This window comes from Labrus bergylta, chromosome 7 (assembly GCF_963930695.1).
Source record: "Labrus bergylta chromosome 7, fLabBer1.1, whole genome shotgun sequence".
NCBI lineage: Eukaryota > Metazoa > Chordata > Actinopteri > Labriformes > Labridae > Labrus > Labrus bergylta.
This window is the reverse complement of record NC_089201.1, coordinates 29,869,638-29,884,415: the sequence shown is the minus strand read 5'-3', so window position 1 is coordinate 29,884,415 and position 14,778 is coordinate 29,869,638. Positions and strand designations below refer to the sequence as shown.

General features: G+C 39.5%; 1 protein-coding gene across 1 annotated transcript; it reads left to right on the top strand.

The window, feature by feature from the left end:
- Positions 1–311: 311 nt before the first annotated feature.
- LOC110001897 (muscarinic acetylcholine receptor M2-like) lies at positions 312–11,763 on the top strand. Its single transcript, XM_020657454.3, has 4 exons — positions 312–559; positions 7,744–7,981; positions 8,180–9,043; positions 10,609–11,763. Exons 2-4 carry the CDS (start codon positions 7,811–7,813, stop codon positions 10,918–10,920), a joined length of 1,347 nt encoding a protein of 448 aa, XP_020513110.2. The 5' UTR covers positions 312–559; positions 7,744–7,810; the 3' UTR covers positions 10,921–11,763.
- The last annotated feature ends 3,015 nt before the right edge of the window (positions 11,764–14,778 follow it).

Here is a 14,778-nt window from a genome sequence, read left to right as displayed (position 1 = left end):
TTAAAAGGTCAAAATAAGAGAGTTGTAAAGGTTAAAGTCCTGCAGCCCCTTCCTTTTGGTCTCTCTTTTATTACCACTTTATTTCATGCCATAGCCAATGACACGTTTCTCTACATATATTGCCCATAGGAGAGAAATAATGGGTTTGTGTTGGAGAGGCCAGAGCTTTCCAAGGTCCTGAAACAAACATCTCTCTGCGTTTCTGTCCATCTCTTCTTTGTTTAAAATGAGCGACCCTAGCTTAAGGGATGCAACGGATGCAACACAACAGCCACCAATAAGCCCCTATAACCCCTCCCTCCCTCTTTTACTGTCTCACACACACACACACACACACACACACACACACACACACACACACACACACACACACACACACACACACACACACACACACACACACACACACACACACACACACACACACACACACACACACACAGATTCTTGTCAGAGGAGGAGCGACATCCACGTAGGGTTACTCTCTGCTCCTCTCTCTGCTCAGTGTGTCGACAGAGGTGAGAGTAACATGGACGAAACATCATTCCCAGCAGACAAGGTAAGAGAATATTTGAAGATATAAGAACTGAAAAGCTGCTTGAAAGCGGTTCTAAAATCTGTCAGGGGAGGTTATGATTTGGTCGATTACATTTTTTGCACCTGTGAAAGAAGAACATCTTTTCCCCTTTATTCAGGTGAGACTTCTTTTTCTAAATGTGAAGATTTTTCTCGAATGTGAAGGAGGAAAAAAAACTTGATTTTACAATTCTTTAGAGTCAAAAATTACATCATTCTTCAATAAAAAAATTATCACAGGAACATTGAAATATTGATGGAAATGTGACGCTAAATGAATTGACATACACACAACAAGAAATATTCCAGAAATTTGATGCAACACTTAAAACAGTATATTGATTAAAATTCACCCTTTACACGACTTCCTTAGGAAGTTTCTATTAATTGTCCAAAGTTCTGGGTTTTAATGATTCCCCTGAGAGTGTTCCTGTAATGTTTTATCTTTATGCCCGTGCATCCTGAGTTGAGAGGTTTTAATCAGACACCAGGATGAGACTCTGTCTGTGGATTCCCCAGTCTCCCTGCTCCCGAGGAATCCCCCTGAATACTCTGGGTTTGTATTTGAGAAGGAAATTAGATTTCAAACAGATGGCTCCTCCCTTGAAACTGAAGGCCGACAAGATGAAATCAAATTGTATTTAAAAAAAAAAAAAAAAAGCTCATTAACTCTTCTACTCCAGTGTCCCTTTCTTCACCATTAGTTTAAAGAAATGAATATCTCTGGGTTTAATTTCATCCTTGTTTCAAAGTTAAATGTTATGCATGTTTGTCCCTTTTCTCTTTCCCCCTTTTTTTTGTACTCTGGCTCCACTGCGAAGCTACATTGGACATTCATTTGGTTTTCTCTCTGTTGCACTGCTGTGTGAGGCCAAAGCTCAGGCCGATGTGAAATTTCCCACTCTTCAGATTCAAGACACACTCCTCTGAAATCCAAACCAACTTGTGTAACAAACCTACCGACAACAACTAGTCCAAAAGCCAATCAGAGGAATTTGCTCTAAAATAATTAATTGAAAAACAAATTCAGTAAAAAATGTTGCAGATAACACATCCTTTTCAACCTTAAAACAATTAACTTAAATTCAGACTTTAAAAATCTCAGTGTGCCACACTGCACCTTTCTGTCGTTTTTTTTATCTTGTGTGCATACATGTTGTGCATTTACATATGTTGCAGTTACTGGTTGAACCCAGTCTGTATCTGTAAAACACTTTGATCCCTGCAGTTGTTAAAGCCGTCTTTTTTTATGGAACTATTTACCCTCTGTTAGCACACCTGCTTCTATCTCTGCAAACAAGCCCCTCATTTCATCTGCCAGTAACTCTGCAGCCGACTGTTGGTTTGTTCATGAAATTCAAGCCAGACTTTTTTAAAGCTCAGCTCACCCCTGCCTGATGAGTACTACTGTACTATATCCTAGGAGCAGATTACCGGTACAGCTGTTTGCAGGCAGTGTCTGCTGGATCTAATTACTCTGTTTCTGTGCCTGTCAAAGAAATACCGTTTGCCTCTGTGACTCTCTCCAGTAGCCCTGCATATCAATTAGGGAGCTCCAGTAATGTTGGTCTTATTACTGAGAATGTGGGGAGCAGTCACCATCTCTGCACCAACCAATTCCACATCACATGGGAATCATCCTCATGCAAGCTTAGTCTACAGCTTGTTAGTATAATATTGGGTGCAAATGTGTTAGACAAATGAAATGTATTTATGCAGCATCTTTAAGTAGCAAGGAAGTTCAAAGTGCAAAAGAGAATTTACGTAGGAAATGAAGGCAATACAAGAAGAAAAAAAACCAAAAGTTAGGATTATTCTGGGTTTATTTTTTACCTTCATGTCCAAAAACATGTATGAAAAGTTTTTGGCATGTCTCAGTGATATTTGTCTCTGTTGTTGTAATTGTAATTTTGGCCACAAGAGGCTCAAGTGTACTACTTTACCATGTTCCTAACAGGTCTGCAAACATTTTCTTTTTTTCAGATTTCAGAGTTTTAATTTCTCCATGCACTCTGAACATAACTTTATTCTGTGTGTTGGCAAATTTGTCACAGAAGTGTCAGCACCAATCTGCTGTAAAAGGGAGAATTAAGGGAAGCTAAAACACTGGGATAAAAAATTCTCACGTTATTATATTATGTTGTATTATTTGACCATAAGAATGAATTTGAGAAACATACCTGTCGGATAAAAAAAGTGATGTTAATTAGTTGTGTGAGGGTCTGTAAGGATGATGATGCAAAAATAGTACTAAAATTCAGCCTGTAGTTAAAGGCTCACACCAAACAAATGAAAATACAAATAATTATTAAAACAACCCCCCCCCCCCCCCCCCCCACATGATTTCAGTTGAACTCAGTCATCTCAGCTCTGCTTTTAGAGAACATTGCAGACTCATAACTTTCTGAAACACAAGGCTTTCTTTTTCTAATGTATTTCAACAGTGAACCATATATGTTAAACTCCTTAGCAATGACAAAGTTTTAATTGCATACAGTTGCAATCAACTTTTATTTGATATAAAAACATTATCAAGATAAAATATGGCAACATTTCACTAACTGTACATAATGGCGGCACATCTAACTCTGCTCTAGATCTACCTGCAAAAAGTAACATGTTGCATGAATCTCTGAGTCATGTGCTTAATGATAATGTTGTTTTCTGTAATCTGAGCTTGTGTGATCATGTAGATATTAAACTTAAAAGGCTCGAGAATAGAGCCTAGGGGGACTCCAAATGTCATTTTTAAACACTTAGTTGTGCAGTTACTGTCAACACAAAGTGATCTCTGTCCTTCAAAGATGATTTTAAATCAGTTTAGTACTGTGCCAGAAAGTCCCACCCCATTTTCCAGTCCGTCCAGTAATATGTTATGGTTTACTGAATGCAGGACTAAGATCTAATAAAAACCAAGACTGGAACTTTTCCACTGTCTGCGTTCAAGTGGATGTCAATCAAGACTTAATAAGAACAGTCTCTGGGTTCCAAATTCTGACTGGAAAACAGCAAAACAGCAGTGAGGGGACCAAAGCTGTAAGGCTGCTGAAAACTGCATTTTTAATACATATACTTAGCGCACAGGCCTTATAATCCAATAGTTGTCTATTCTAAGTTTCAGGGCCTGTTTACGTAGCATTAGAGAAATAATTGTATACTTTTTTTTAAAGCTTTCATTTCGGCATTTTTGCCAAAGATAAAATTACACTGAAATGCTGAAATAGCTGTCAGGCTATCCCAATTGGTTACATTTTGCAGAAGATCTTATTTATTTTGTAAATTTAAACACATTTTGTAAGGAAAATATCAAGGCAAGAGTGAGAGTTCAAATGTAACACCTTTTCCACCGGGCTCAAGTGATCAAATTGCGCTATGTAAAATCTTCAAATGTTAACTGACAGAGGGGTTTGTCAACTTTTCAAACGAAGCAAAAAAAGCAACATGTATTGTTGTTATTTTAACAAATTATGTCAGATAAGAAAAAATGGACTTATCAGCATCACAATATCAATATCACAATACTGGAGATTTTAATTTTGTGTGTGCAATGACGATAATAACGTTTGTATCTTTAGAACTGAAATGATCTAAAATATCACCGACTGACATCAGAGTGAGTAAAGGATGTGGAAGAGAAAGCCATTATACACTTCAGTTCACTGGTGATTGAAAAGCTTATCCTAAATGAATAATAAGGATGATCAGAAATGCTTAAACCAGTCACAGAGAAATGGAATGACCCTTGGAGATGATAAAGTCAAGAGTATGTCTCTTTTTCTTACGCTAAATAGTTTATAATAATCCAAGAAAAGACAGTTTTAAGTACTGATATTCATGGAAGTGTAAATATGAAAGTGAAATTATTACATTTTAGGTTTCCCATATATGTTTTGGAAACTTGTTGAACTTGATGAGTTTATCTGAAGACTTCTGCACTGGAGAATATAATAAAAAAAAGGTCACTTCTACTCCATCTTTTAGCAAAATTCAAAATATAACTTGCAAGCTCTTTTATATTGGTCAAGGGTAACGACTTAAAGAGATTGTGTTTGATATTTAAGTCACTGATTTAAAAATTAGTTTGCCCTCCAAAGACTTGATGCTGATACAGCCTAATCAAGTGTATTCAAAGAATTATTTACAAATGGAAAGTCTGTTTTTGACTAAGGCAGACGCTGGCTGATAAGTTTGTGCCCATTAGGAGAGAGGAGAGCTGCACTGGAAGAGCAAGCTGAAGGGATCAATAAAGGTATAGATCCCCTTGAGACCCTTGGTTTTGTTGAGTCTGACTGTCAGTAATAAGAGTGTGTGCAGAATCTGTTGATTCCTCTGCAGAACATATATAGAGGCAGTTTTAATCTGAGAGCATGAGCCATATATTTTATTTTCATAGGATGTTACTTTTGAGAGATGTTTTACCTTTTTTCTGTCAACTGGCTTATCCCATATCCAAACATATAAGCAGTCATCTCCACTTCTGTCTGATTGAGATGTGTCAATGGTTTCAAACCTGTTTTCCATTTGTAATGTCAGAGCTGAATATGATGTGTGTATTTACCTGCTCAATGCCAACCAGGTATCCAGGGTGAGTCATATCTGGTGTCAGTGGGGCTTAATCTATACATTTTGCTGTCTGTGGGAGATCACAGTCCTGCATACATTTTTTTAGCACATTATTCAAGCACATACATGGATAGCACATCATTTAAAGGAGTTGAGTGTTAAAAGCTTTGATCAGAGAGCATTTACTTAAATGCTTTATATGTGATTTTTCACACTTAAATATAATATAAATCAAGTATATCCTCTGAAAATAACTCTGTGAGTCATGACTGTCTACAATGGGTGTAACACCCGAGTCCCACTGTCTGTGATGTTTTCCGAGTCCTATCTTCAGTTTGTTTACATCGCCCGGAAGGCCGGCTGACTCCTCCCCTCGTGTATAAAAGTTGTTTAATTGAGGGACTAGAGAAAAGAAGAATACCATACTGTACTCACTGCTTAACTGTGTTTCTAGATCACGCTCATTTCAGGTAAATTTACATGCAGTGTGAAGATACCAGCATAATAAAGATCGCTAGCATTAGCATGCTAACACAACAATGCAGCGCAAGTTGTTTTGGTTTCATGCTGGTGCTCAAGGGCGACATCTGCTGGATCAAAAAATCACATATAAAGCTTTTAACATCTGATTCTTACAATAGGACAAACCTTTTTTTTTTTTACAACAAATCTGGTAAATAAAATGTCATTTGATCTAAAACCCAGAAATCACAGTCTATCAAGACAAGGACTTAGAGTTATAGCTTAACTAAATTGTCATTTAGAGAGAGAGAGAGAGATGCCAGCTCTCTCTCTCCTCTGCAACAGAAAACGCCCAGAATGGGTCTCTGATGAGTGAGTGATAGAGTTAGAGATGCTGTAATGAAGTTTGATCCAACTGTAAGAGCAGGAAGGAAACATCTTTCAGGTACAGTTTGATGTTATCATGTGGCCTTAATGGAGTCACTTACAGGATTCAAGCAGTGTGCAACAAGCCTCATGGTCCCAACTAAGTGTCTTTACATTGATTTTCTGATCACAATACATCACTTAATCACATTGTTATGTTTGTGTTTAATGTAGCTCTATTCCTGGTGTTACATTACTTTAACATAAGTAACTGTAGTGATGCTTTGCCACAGGCTAAATTGTGGTTTTTGATGCCTTTTTGTTGGCCATTTTAAAAAGCTTAACCCATTGTCAATGCAAAACAAAATCTCCATTATGCTCCATCATGTGTTGTTCAGAGGATGCTTTAATCCAAAGTGCCTTGATAATCTGGAATTGAATAATAGGTAGAATTTTGTCACTGAAACAGGCTGGATAGGAAGAGCAAAAGCAAAATGTCACCTTTTTGACGTATAAAGAAGGTTCAAATTGGTCGCAGATGAACAACCTTTGCCCACTGGTAAAACCAGGGTGCCAATAAATGTTTATCTGAACATCCATTTTAATCATAAAACATGTGACAAACAGACATAATTCACAAGCCATCGTAGCATCTCAATACTGAATCAAATTTTCAGACCAGGCTGTACCTATTTCACGTCAAGGAGCAGAGATGTTATGGAGACAAATCCTTTATGCTTCGAGGATCAAATAACAGATTACCCTTTTTGAATTGGTCCTCGTGTACAGATAAGATATTCAGGGCCAAATGGAAAATGAAAATGAACTTTCAAGAGATGAAGTATAGCTTAGTTCAACCTGTCAGGTCAAATGTGAGCATAGTCCAGGATTCTGGGTCATTTAGGAAGAAGAAGAAGAAGAAGAGAAAAAAAACAAAGTATTAATATTAGTTTAGTTTATTTGCACATTTTTTGAAAGAAGAGTCAAACAGAAAATAGATAAAAAATAAAACACATGTGCAGGCGAGGGCTTATCTCAAAACCTCACCTTAAGAGATTAAACAAAGTTAAAATAAAATACAGTAAAAAAAATAACAAAGTAAGAATATTTACTGTCACAAATAAAATTTACCCAAATGAAAATGACATACAAACATTGAAAACATAAAAATAGAGCAAAACAGGACATCAGGACAATTCACTACAAATATTTCTGACATCAATGCATTTCTGAGTCTCAATTTGTATCTAGAAAAAGACAAAAAATCATTAAGTAAATAAAGATGTGTGTTTCATAATGTGACTCCAATATACAACTGTTCAAAATATTAAAAGCAAAGCAAGAGCTAACAAAAGGTTTGGAGTCACTCTCTATATGATCAGCACCTAAAACCATCTTTCAATTAAATACACTACAACACATTATTTGCAGATACAAAGCAGTACACAGTGTGCAGATTTTAAGCCCTTCAGACTCCACTTTAACTTGTTTCAATGTGTTGTTCCTGATATGAGAGCGTGGACAACCACTGTGTGTTTTTAAACACAGTTGCAGCATCCCTTATTTGCTCACCTGTCCATTGGTTCATCTGTTCGCCAAGCCAGCAGCTCAAAAACACTCCCAACATCTGCCAAATGTTGGCACAATGACAGTGTCACATTATTTATTTAATCTGTAAACGGTGCAGAGAGATACATGCACACACACAGAGGAAAGAGTTGACGTCAAATAAAGGCAAGAAGAGTTTTAATATTTCCTAACCTTTGTGTTAAACAGGTGATGTGCAGATATGATTGGAGTGTGAAGCATCTGTGAGAAGCATATCCAAAACAAAAGAGACAGCATGAATTCATCTCACACTCCCAACCACAACAGCAGCAGCAGCGATGGTAACACCACCATCTTCTCTGAAAGTACATACACGACTGTGGAGATCGTCCTCATCATTCTGGTGGCAGGATCTCTGAGTCTCATCACCGTCATTGGAAACATCCTGGTCATGCTCTCCATAAAGGTTTGAATCTCAGATGTTATTGATTGATTATTTCAAACATGCACACCTTGGAAAAGCACAACAAGGTTTTAGCTACACGGATGCATTATGTGCAACCCTGTGCAGAGTGGTGATCTAATTAAAATGAGAAAACACACATCTCATGGCACAAAAAAAGATTAGCATCTGACAGCCTGCTCCATGTTGTTTTCTCTAAAGGTAAACAGGAACCTGCAGACCGTCAACAACTACTTCCTGTTCAGCCTGGCATGTGCAGACCTCATTATCGGTGTCTGCTCCATGAACCTCTACACCGTCTACATCGTGATTGGCTACTGGCCCCTTGGAGCGGTGGTGTGTGACCTGTGGTTGGCCGTTGATTATGTCGTCAGCAACGCCTCGGTCATGAACCTTCTCATCATTAGCTTTGACCGTTACTTCTGCGTCACCAAGCCGCTCAGCTACCCGGCACGACGCAGCACCAAGATGGCGGGCTTGATGATTGCTGCCGCCTGGGTCTTGTCATTTATCCTGTGGGCTCCAGCCATTTTGTTCTGGCAGTTCATAGTGGGCATGAGAACCGTGCCGCCAGGTGAGTGCTTCATTCAGTTCTTCTCCAACCCGGCAGTGACATTTGGGACGGCCATAGCGGCTTTTTATCTACCGGTAGCCATCATGATCTACCTCTACTGGCGCATCTCCAAGGCCAGCCGCAGCCGCATGAGGAGGGACAGCAGGAAGACATCGGGTACCAGTCTAGGAGAAGGCCCTGAGCCCAGCCAGGAGGACGGATGTGAGAGCCAGAACAACTGCATCCCAACCAAAGAGGCTCAGGAGGAGGCAGAAGGTGGAAAGGAGGAGGAGATGTTGCAGCAGCAGCAGCAGAATGGAAGCGGGCCCTGCAAGGAAGGCAGACCTGAGGAAGTGGACTCCACCACAGACAGCACAAATGGGTCAACATCGAAGGACACTGCTGAACCTGCGTCAATAATTGGAAGGAAAAACTTGAATCAGTCACTGCCCCCTTCCCCGCTGAACTCCGCCGCTGACAGACAACGTGCGGTTGCAAGGACACTGTTAAAGGTAAATGCTGATAAAAACATACACTAACAATCCCCAAATTGATCAGATTAAGAGATATCAAGCCATGTCAGCTGTGTCGCAATTGCAACCTGTTACCTATGGTCCACCAAATTCGTCCAGACTGAAATATCTCTACAAACTGTTGTATCGCTGTAACGTTTTGTGCATACAATAACCCTTGACTTTTTCTAGAGCATCACCAAAAAGCCTGAATTTTTTACTTAACATTTACTTATTTCTACATTTTCTTTAATATTTAAGTGTAGTGCCTTATAGCAAATGTAAGCACACTAACATGCCTAACTAGCATGAAAAATGTTGACATAAAACCCGCTAAACCTTAGCATATGCAAACGTGGGGTGCCAGGGTATGGCTGGCTGTGGAAACGTAAGCAAGTTCAGGGTTTACCATACTGAATTGTACCACTGTGGACTGCTAGGTGGAAACGGGGCTAAAGGAGTCCCTCTGCACCTTTAAGAAAAAGCTAAAGACCCAGCTCTTTCATGAATACCTACTAACTTAATGATGATGGTCTCCATATTATTGATGATGATGATGGTAATGACGATGGTTTTTGTTTGATAACGATGACTTATAAGATGCTTTCTATACTGATTAGAGCTCTCAAGAACTGCCCTCCATGTTGTGCTTTGCCTCTGGTCACTTCCTGTCAGCACCTGTGTGTCCAATCAGACTCAAAGCTGATCGTTTGCTCTTACTGACATTGTTCCCTTTTTTCTAGATCCTTGCTCGTGTTGTTCTTACTCTCTGATGTACGTCACTTTGGATAAAAGTGTCTGCTAAGAGAATTGTAGATTTGTAGGAGAAGAACGTGATACAGTTAACAAAGGGTAACAATGGACGTCCATGAGGCAGGGCTACGTGCTGACATTATTTGTAAAAAACAAAAAAAAGCCTTGAAATCACTCCAAATCCATGTGTCAATTAAACATGTGTTTGTGTTGGTCCTTTATTACCACTGTTGCGAGGGAAGTGACTATTCTTTTGACCAATCAATGAACTGCATGCAGTCTGTCTAACTCCGTCCTTTTGGATTTTGATCAGTATGCTTTGCACCTCAACATAAGGGTAGAGAAAACTGGGATGTACAGATCAATTATTTTGGTACCATTTACGACCTTTGACAGTGGAAACGCAAATAAATAATCATAATAATACATTTATTTATATAGCACCTTTTAAAAACACAGGTTTACAATAACAAGAACAAAGCAAACTAAACCAAACACAGAAGAACATAAACAACAGCAAGAACATAACAAATGCAAAATACTAAAAATAATTAAATACAATTCAACAGAAAAGAACCCAAAGTGCACGATACACAACAGACATATATAACCCGACCATCACAAGAACCATCATAAGAACCATCATAAGAACCATCATAAGAACCCAGACAACACAAGAACCCAACATGAGCTGAGACCAAGAGGAACCAAAGATGACAAATAAATGAACCGTACTGAAGCAGAACGCTCAATGGAAACGAGGCTAATGTCTCATGTTGTCTCATATTGTAATTTCACTTTTTACTTTCCAGGTAACAAAGCAAAACGCCGTGGCGAGGTGGAAAAAGAAAGGCATATCCTCCAGGGAGAAGAAGGTGACGCGCACCATCATGGCCATCCTGGTTGCTTTTGTTGTCACATGGACACCGTACAACGTGATGGTTCTGATCAACACCTTCTGTTCAGTCTGCATCCCAAACACCCTCTGGACCATCGGCTACTGGCTCTGCTACATCAACAGCACCATCAACCCGGCCTGCTACGCCCTTTGCAACACCACCTTCAAGAACACGTTCAAGCACCTGCTCCTGTGCCATTACAAGAACATACGTACAGCACGATGAGGGTGTAAATAATGTGTTTGTGATGGGAGTGACATAATGTGATACATCTTGTAAACGGAAACAACAGGTTTATTTGGAGTGAAAAATAATATAGAATAGGGGTGCTCTCATTGTGCGTTTCTTTAAGTAAAAATGACTCTCACTTCAAAGTAAAAGTGTGTTTCACATTGATAATTACATTATACATCTTGGAGATTTGAGAAATATATTGCATTGTATCAGATTTCATCAGACAATGCCATCTTATAGGACTTTCTTCTTTTTTTTAACCTCTGTCAGTTGGAGTTTTATTTTGAAAGTTTTTTTTTCCTCTTCACTCCTACTACATGAACTTGTGCAATACGTTGTTTAATATGCAAACTATTTTTTACCCCCACATTGTAGTGCTAAATGTGATGTTGTGACCCAACCAGTGATTTTAACTAGTATAAGAAGATATAACATAAACAAAAATACATGGTGTTATTGACATATGGAGTGATTTGACCGACACTGAGCTGTGAAAATAGAAAAATCTGTAAAAAAGAAAAGAAGAAAAATCTTCACTCCGAATTGAGTAAATAGTGGATATGTGTTTTTATACTCTGATTATGGATGTTTGTATGATTGTGTGTGTGGCTGGGTGTTTGTGTGTATATGTGGGTTGTGGGTGTGTGTGAGAGAGAGAGAGAGAGTTATGCATGCTCCCTCTGATTAGATTTATTCAGTCCTGTGAAGATAAGGATGTCTGTAATCCAAGATGTTTTGAAATGAGCCCAAATGTGATATTCATCCAGATCTGACCCTCTTTGCTCATATATTAAAAACATGTTTCCTGTAAATAAAGTAGACAATAACAGAACACCCTCGTCTGGTTTGGACAGTTCTCTTCAATATGTTTTCAGTTGCCTCATACTGAAGTGAAGCGCAAAGAATAAACGCCCAGCTGCTGATTTTGGCTCCCACCATGACATCAGTATTTAACATGTCATTAAAGTTCTGTCCAGTTTACAATTTTATGCTGGAGTCTGAAATTCTGAATAGAAATGAACAACATAGAAAGGCCTGGAGGCCAGACTTGGAGACTTTGACTGGGTCAACCTTTTCTGTTAACTGTCAGACACAAAGGAAGAAGTCAAATTAAAATCTTCCCACTGTCTTCACACTGAAAAAAAGAAAGGATGGATTGTTTCAGGGCCCTCAGCTGTGGGAAAACATCTTTGTGGAGCTCTACAACTGATACGCCCTCTAGTGGAACAAAAGCATGTGTCCAATGAATACTTTGGAGGGATCATTTTGGAGGGCTTGTCCAGTTTAGTCTATTGTCGCATTAGTTTCAACAAACAGTACATTTCTTAAACATATTGATGTTCCAAAATGCTATCCTTTAACTGTTATCCATAGAATACATTTCAAAACAATTTCAAGTCATAAAATGACTTCAAGGCTTTACATGCAATTGTTCACACTTAAATGTAGAAATCAAGTATATCCTCTGAAAATAACTCTGTGAGTCATGACTGTCTACAATGGGTGTAACACCCGAGTCCCACTGTCTGTGATGTTTTCAGAGTTTTCAGAGTCCTATCTTCACTTTGTTTACATCGCCAGGACGGCCGGCTGACTCCTCCCCTCACGTATAAAAGTTGTTTAATTGAGGGACTAGAGAAAAGAAGAATAACATACTGTACTCACTGCTTAACTGTGTTTCTAGATCACGCTCATTTCAGGTAAATTTACATGCAATGTGAAGATACCAGCATAATAAAGATCGCTAGCATTAGCATGCTAACACAGCAATGCACCACAAGTTGTTTTGGTTTCATGCTGGTGCTCAAGGGCGACATCTGCTGGATCAAAAAATCGCATATAAAGCCTTTAAACTTAAAGAAGAATTCTACAAGTTTCCAGACTGAAGCCTCTCATTTCAACATTTGATCATGTCAACAGATCTTTGTTTTTTCTTTTTGTACTTTAAAACAACTTGCCAGTGTGATTATATGTAACAAGGGTACAGAACCTACACAATCTGGTCCCCTAACTTCCTCCAACCTTTCAGTAGACTCTGAGGAGGTTGGTCAACACAGCGCCTCTATTGATGCTGTTCGGGGGTTTAATGTAAACACGTGACATAACCATGCCTGTTTGTTTATTATGTAACCGTCTTGTCTTTGTACTCATTGTGAATGCAGCCAGTGTTATCAAAGACAACACAAAAAAAACATGAAGTGGCTCTTATAGTCTGAATGCCTGAAGTCTCAAGTCTCTTCAGCTGGAGACCTTTGAGGAGAAAAATCATTCATGATATAATTTTTTTTGACATTCACTGTCCATTTATAGAACTTGAAATGAGTTACATTCTTACAAATAATAATAATAGTACATTTAATTTGTAAGGCACTTCACATTTTTGCAAGAAAATCTCAAAGTGCTACAGGAAAAAAAAAAAAAAAAATAGAAATAAAAACAAATTTAATCAACTAAGCAACTAACGAATCACAAAAAACAAAAACAAAGCACAGGCAGAAGGCTTTGTTAAAAAGGTGGGTTTTTAGAGCCCTTTTAAAAGTGTCAGCAGACTGTGGAGCCCTCAGCTGCTCGGGGAGAGCGTTCCACAGACTGTGGAGCAGAGGAGCAGAAGGCCCGGTAACCCATAATGTGGAGTTTAGTCCTGGGGGGGGATGGAGGAGGTTGGTGTTTCCGGAGCGGAGGCTTGGTGTGGAGGATTGTGGGGTGAGGAGTTCTTTGAGATAGAGGGGGGCATTTCCATGGGTGCACTGGTAGGTGAGAAGGGTGACTTTGTATTGAATCCTGAATGAAATAGGGAGCCAGTGTAATGTCTGAAGGATGGGTATGATGTGTTCATATTTACGCACTCTCACCAGGACCATGTTGGAGCTTCTGGAGGCTCTTGCTAGGGATCCCGATGAGGAGTGCGTTGCAGTAGTCCAGCCTGGAGGAGACAAAGGCGTGGACGAGTTTCTCAGCATCTGACAGGGAGGGTGTAGGATGGAGTTTGGCAATGTTTCTGAGGTGGTAGAATGAGTTTTTGCACAGATGTTTAATGTGGGCTTCGAAGTTCAGTTGAGGGTCCATTTTGATGCCGAGATTTGTGACGGTTGGAGAGAGGTGGATGACTTGGCCAGAAAAGGTGATGGTGGTTATGGGGGATGACCTGATCTGGTGTGGGGTGCCAAGTAGAATAGCTTCTGTTTTGGAGCTGTTTAATTTGAGAAAGTTGTTCCTTATCCACGCCTCTATCTCCTCCAGGCAGGTGGTCAGTGTCGATGATGGCAGGGGTGCAGAGGGGGTTTGATTTGTTTTTAGGTATATTTGAGTCTCACCAGCATAACAATGGAATGAAATTCCATGTTGGCTGATGACGCGGCCAAAGGGTAGCATGTAGATATTGAACAGGGTGGGGCCGAGGACTGATCCTTGAGGGACACCGCAGGTGACAAGGTGAGTCCGGGATTTTTTGTCTCCAAGGGAAATATGTTCGGTTCTTCCAGTAAAGTATGAACAGAACCAGTCTAGGTCTGAGTCAGAAAGACCGATGACAGAGTGAAGGCGGTTGAGGAGGATGACGTGATCGATTGGTGTCAAATGCTGCTGTCAGGTCGAGGAGAACGAGGAGAGATGGAGAACCAGCGTCAGCTGCCATCAGCACGTCATTTGTGACCCTGACCAGAGCTGTTTCTGTACTGTGGGCAGAGCGGAAACCAGACTGAAATTTCTCAAATAGTTTGTTGTGTTGTAGATGGTCATGAAGTTGAGCTGCAACTGCTTTTTCCAGCACTTTGGAAATGAATGGAAGGTTGGAGATGGGCCTGTAGTTGGCAAAGACATATGGATTTAGGGTGGGTTTTTTGAGAAGTG

Coding starts and splice junctions, on each gene's coding strand:
- LOC110001897 (XM_020657454.3), top strand. CDS start 7,811: ATGAATTCATCTCACACTCCCAACCACAACAGCAGCAGCAGCGATGGT. Junction 7,982..8,179: donor TGGTCATGCTCTCCATAAAG/GTTTGAATCTCA, acceptor TTTTCTCTAAAG/GTAAACAGGAACCTGCAGAC. Junction 9,044..10,608: donor TTGCAAGGACACTGTTAAAG/GTAAATGCTGAT, acceptor TTTACTTTCCAG/GTAACAAAGCAAAACGCCGT.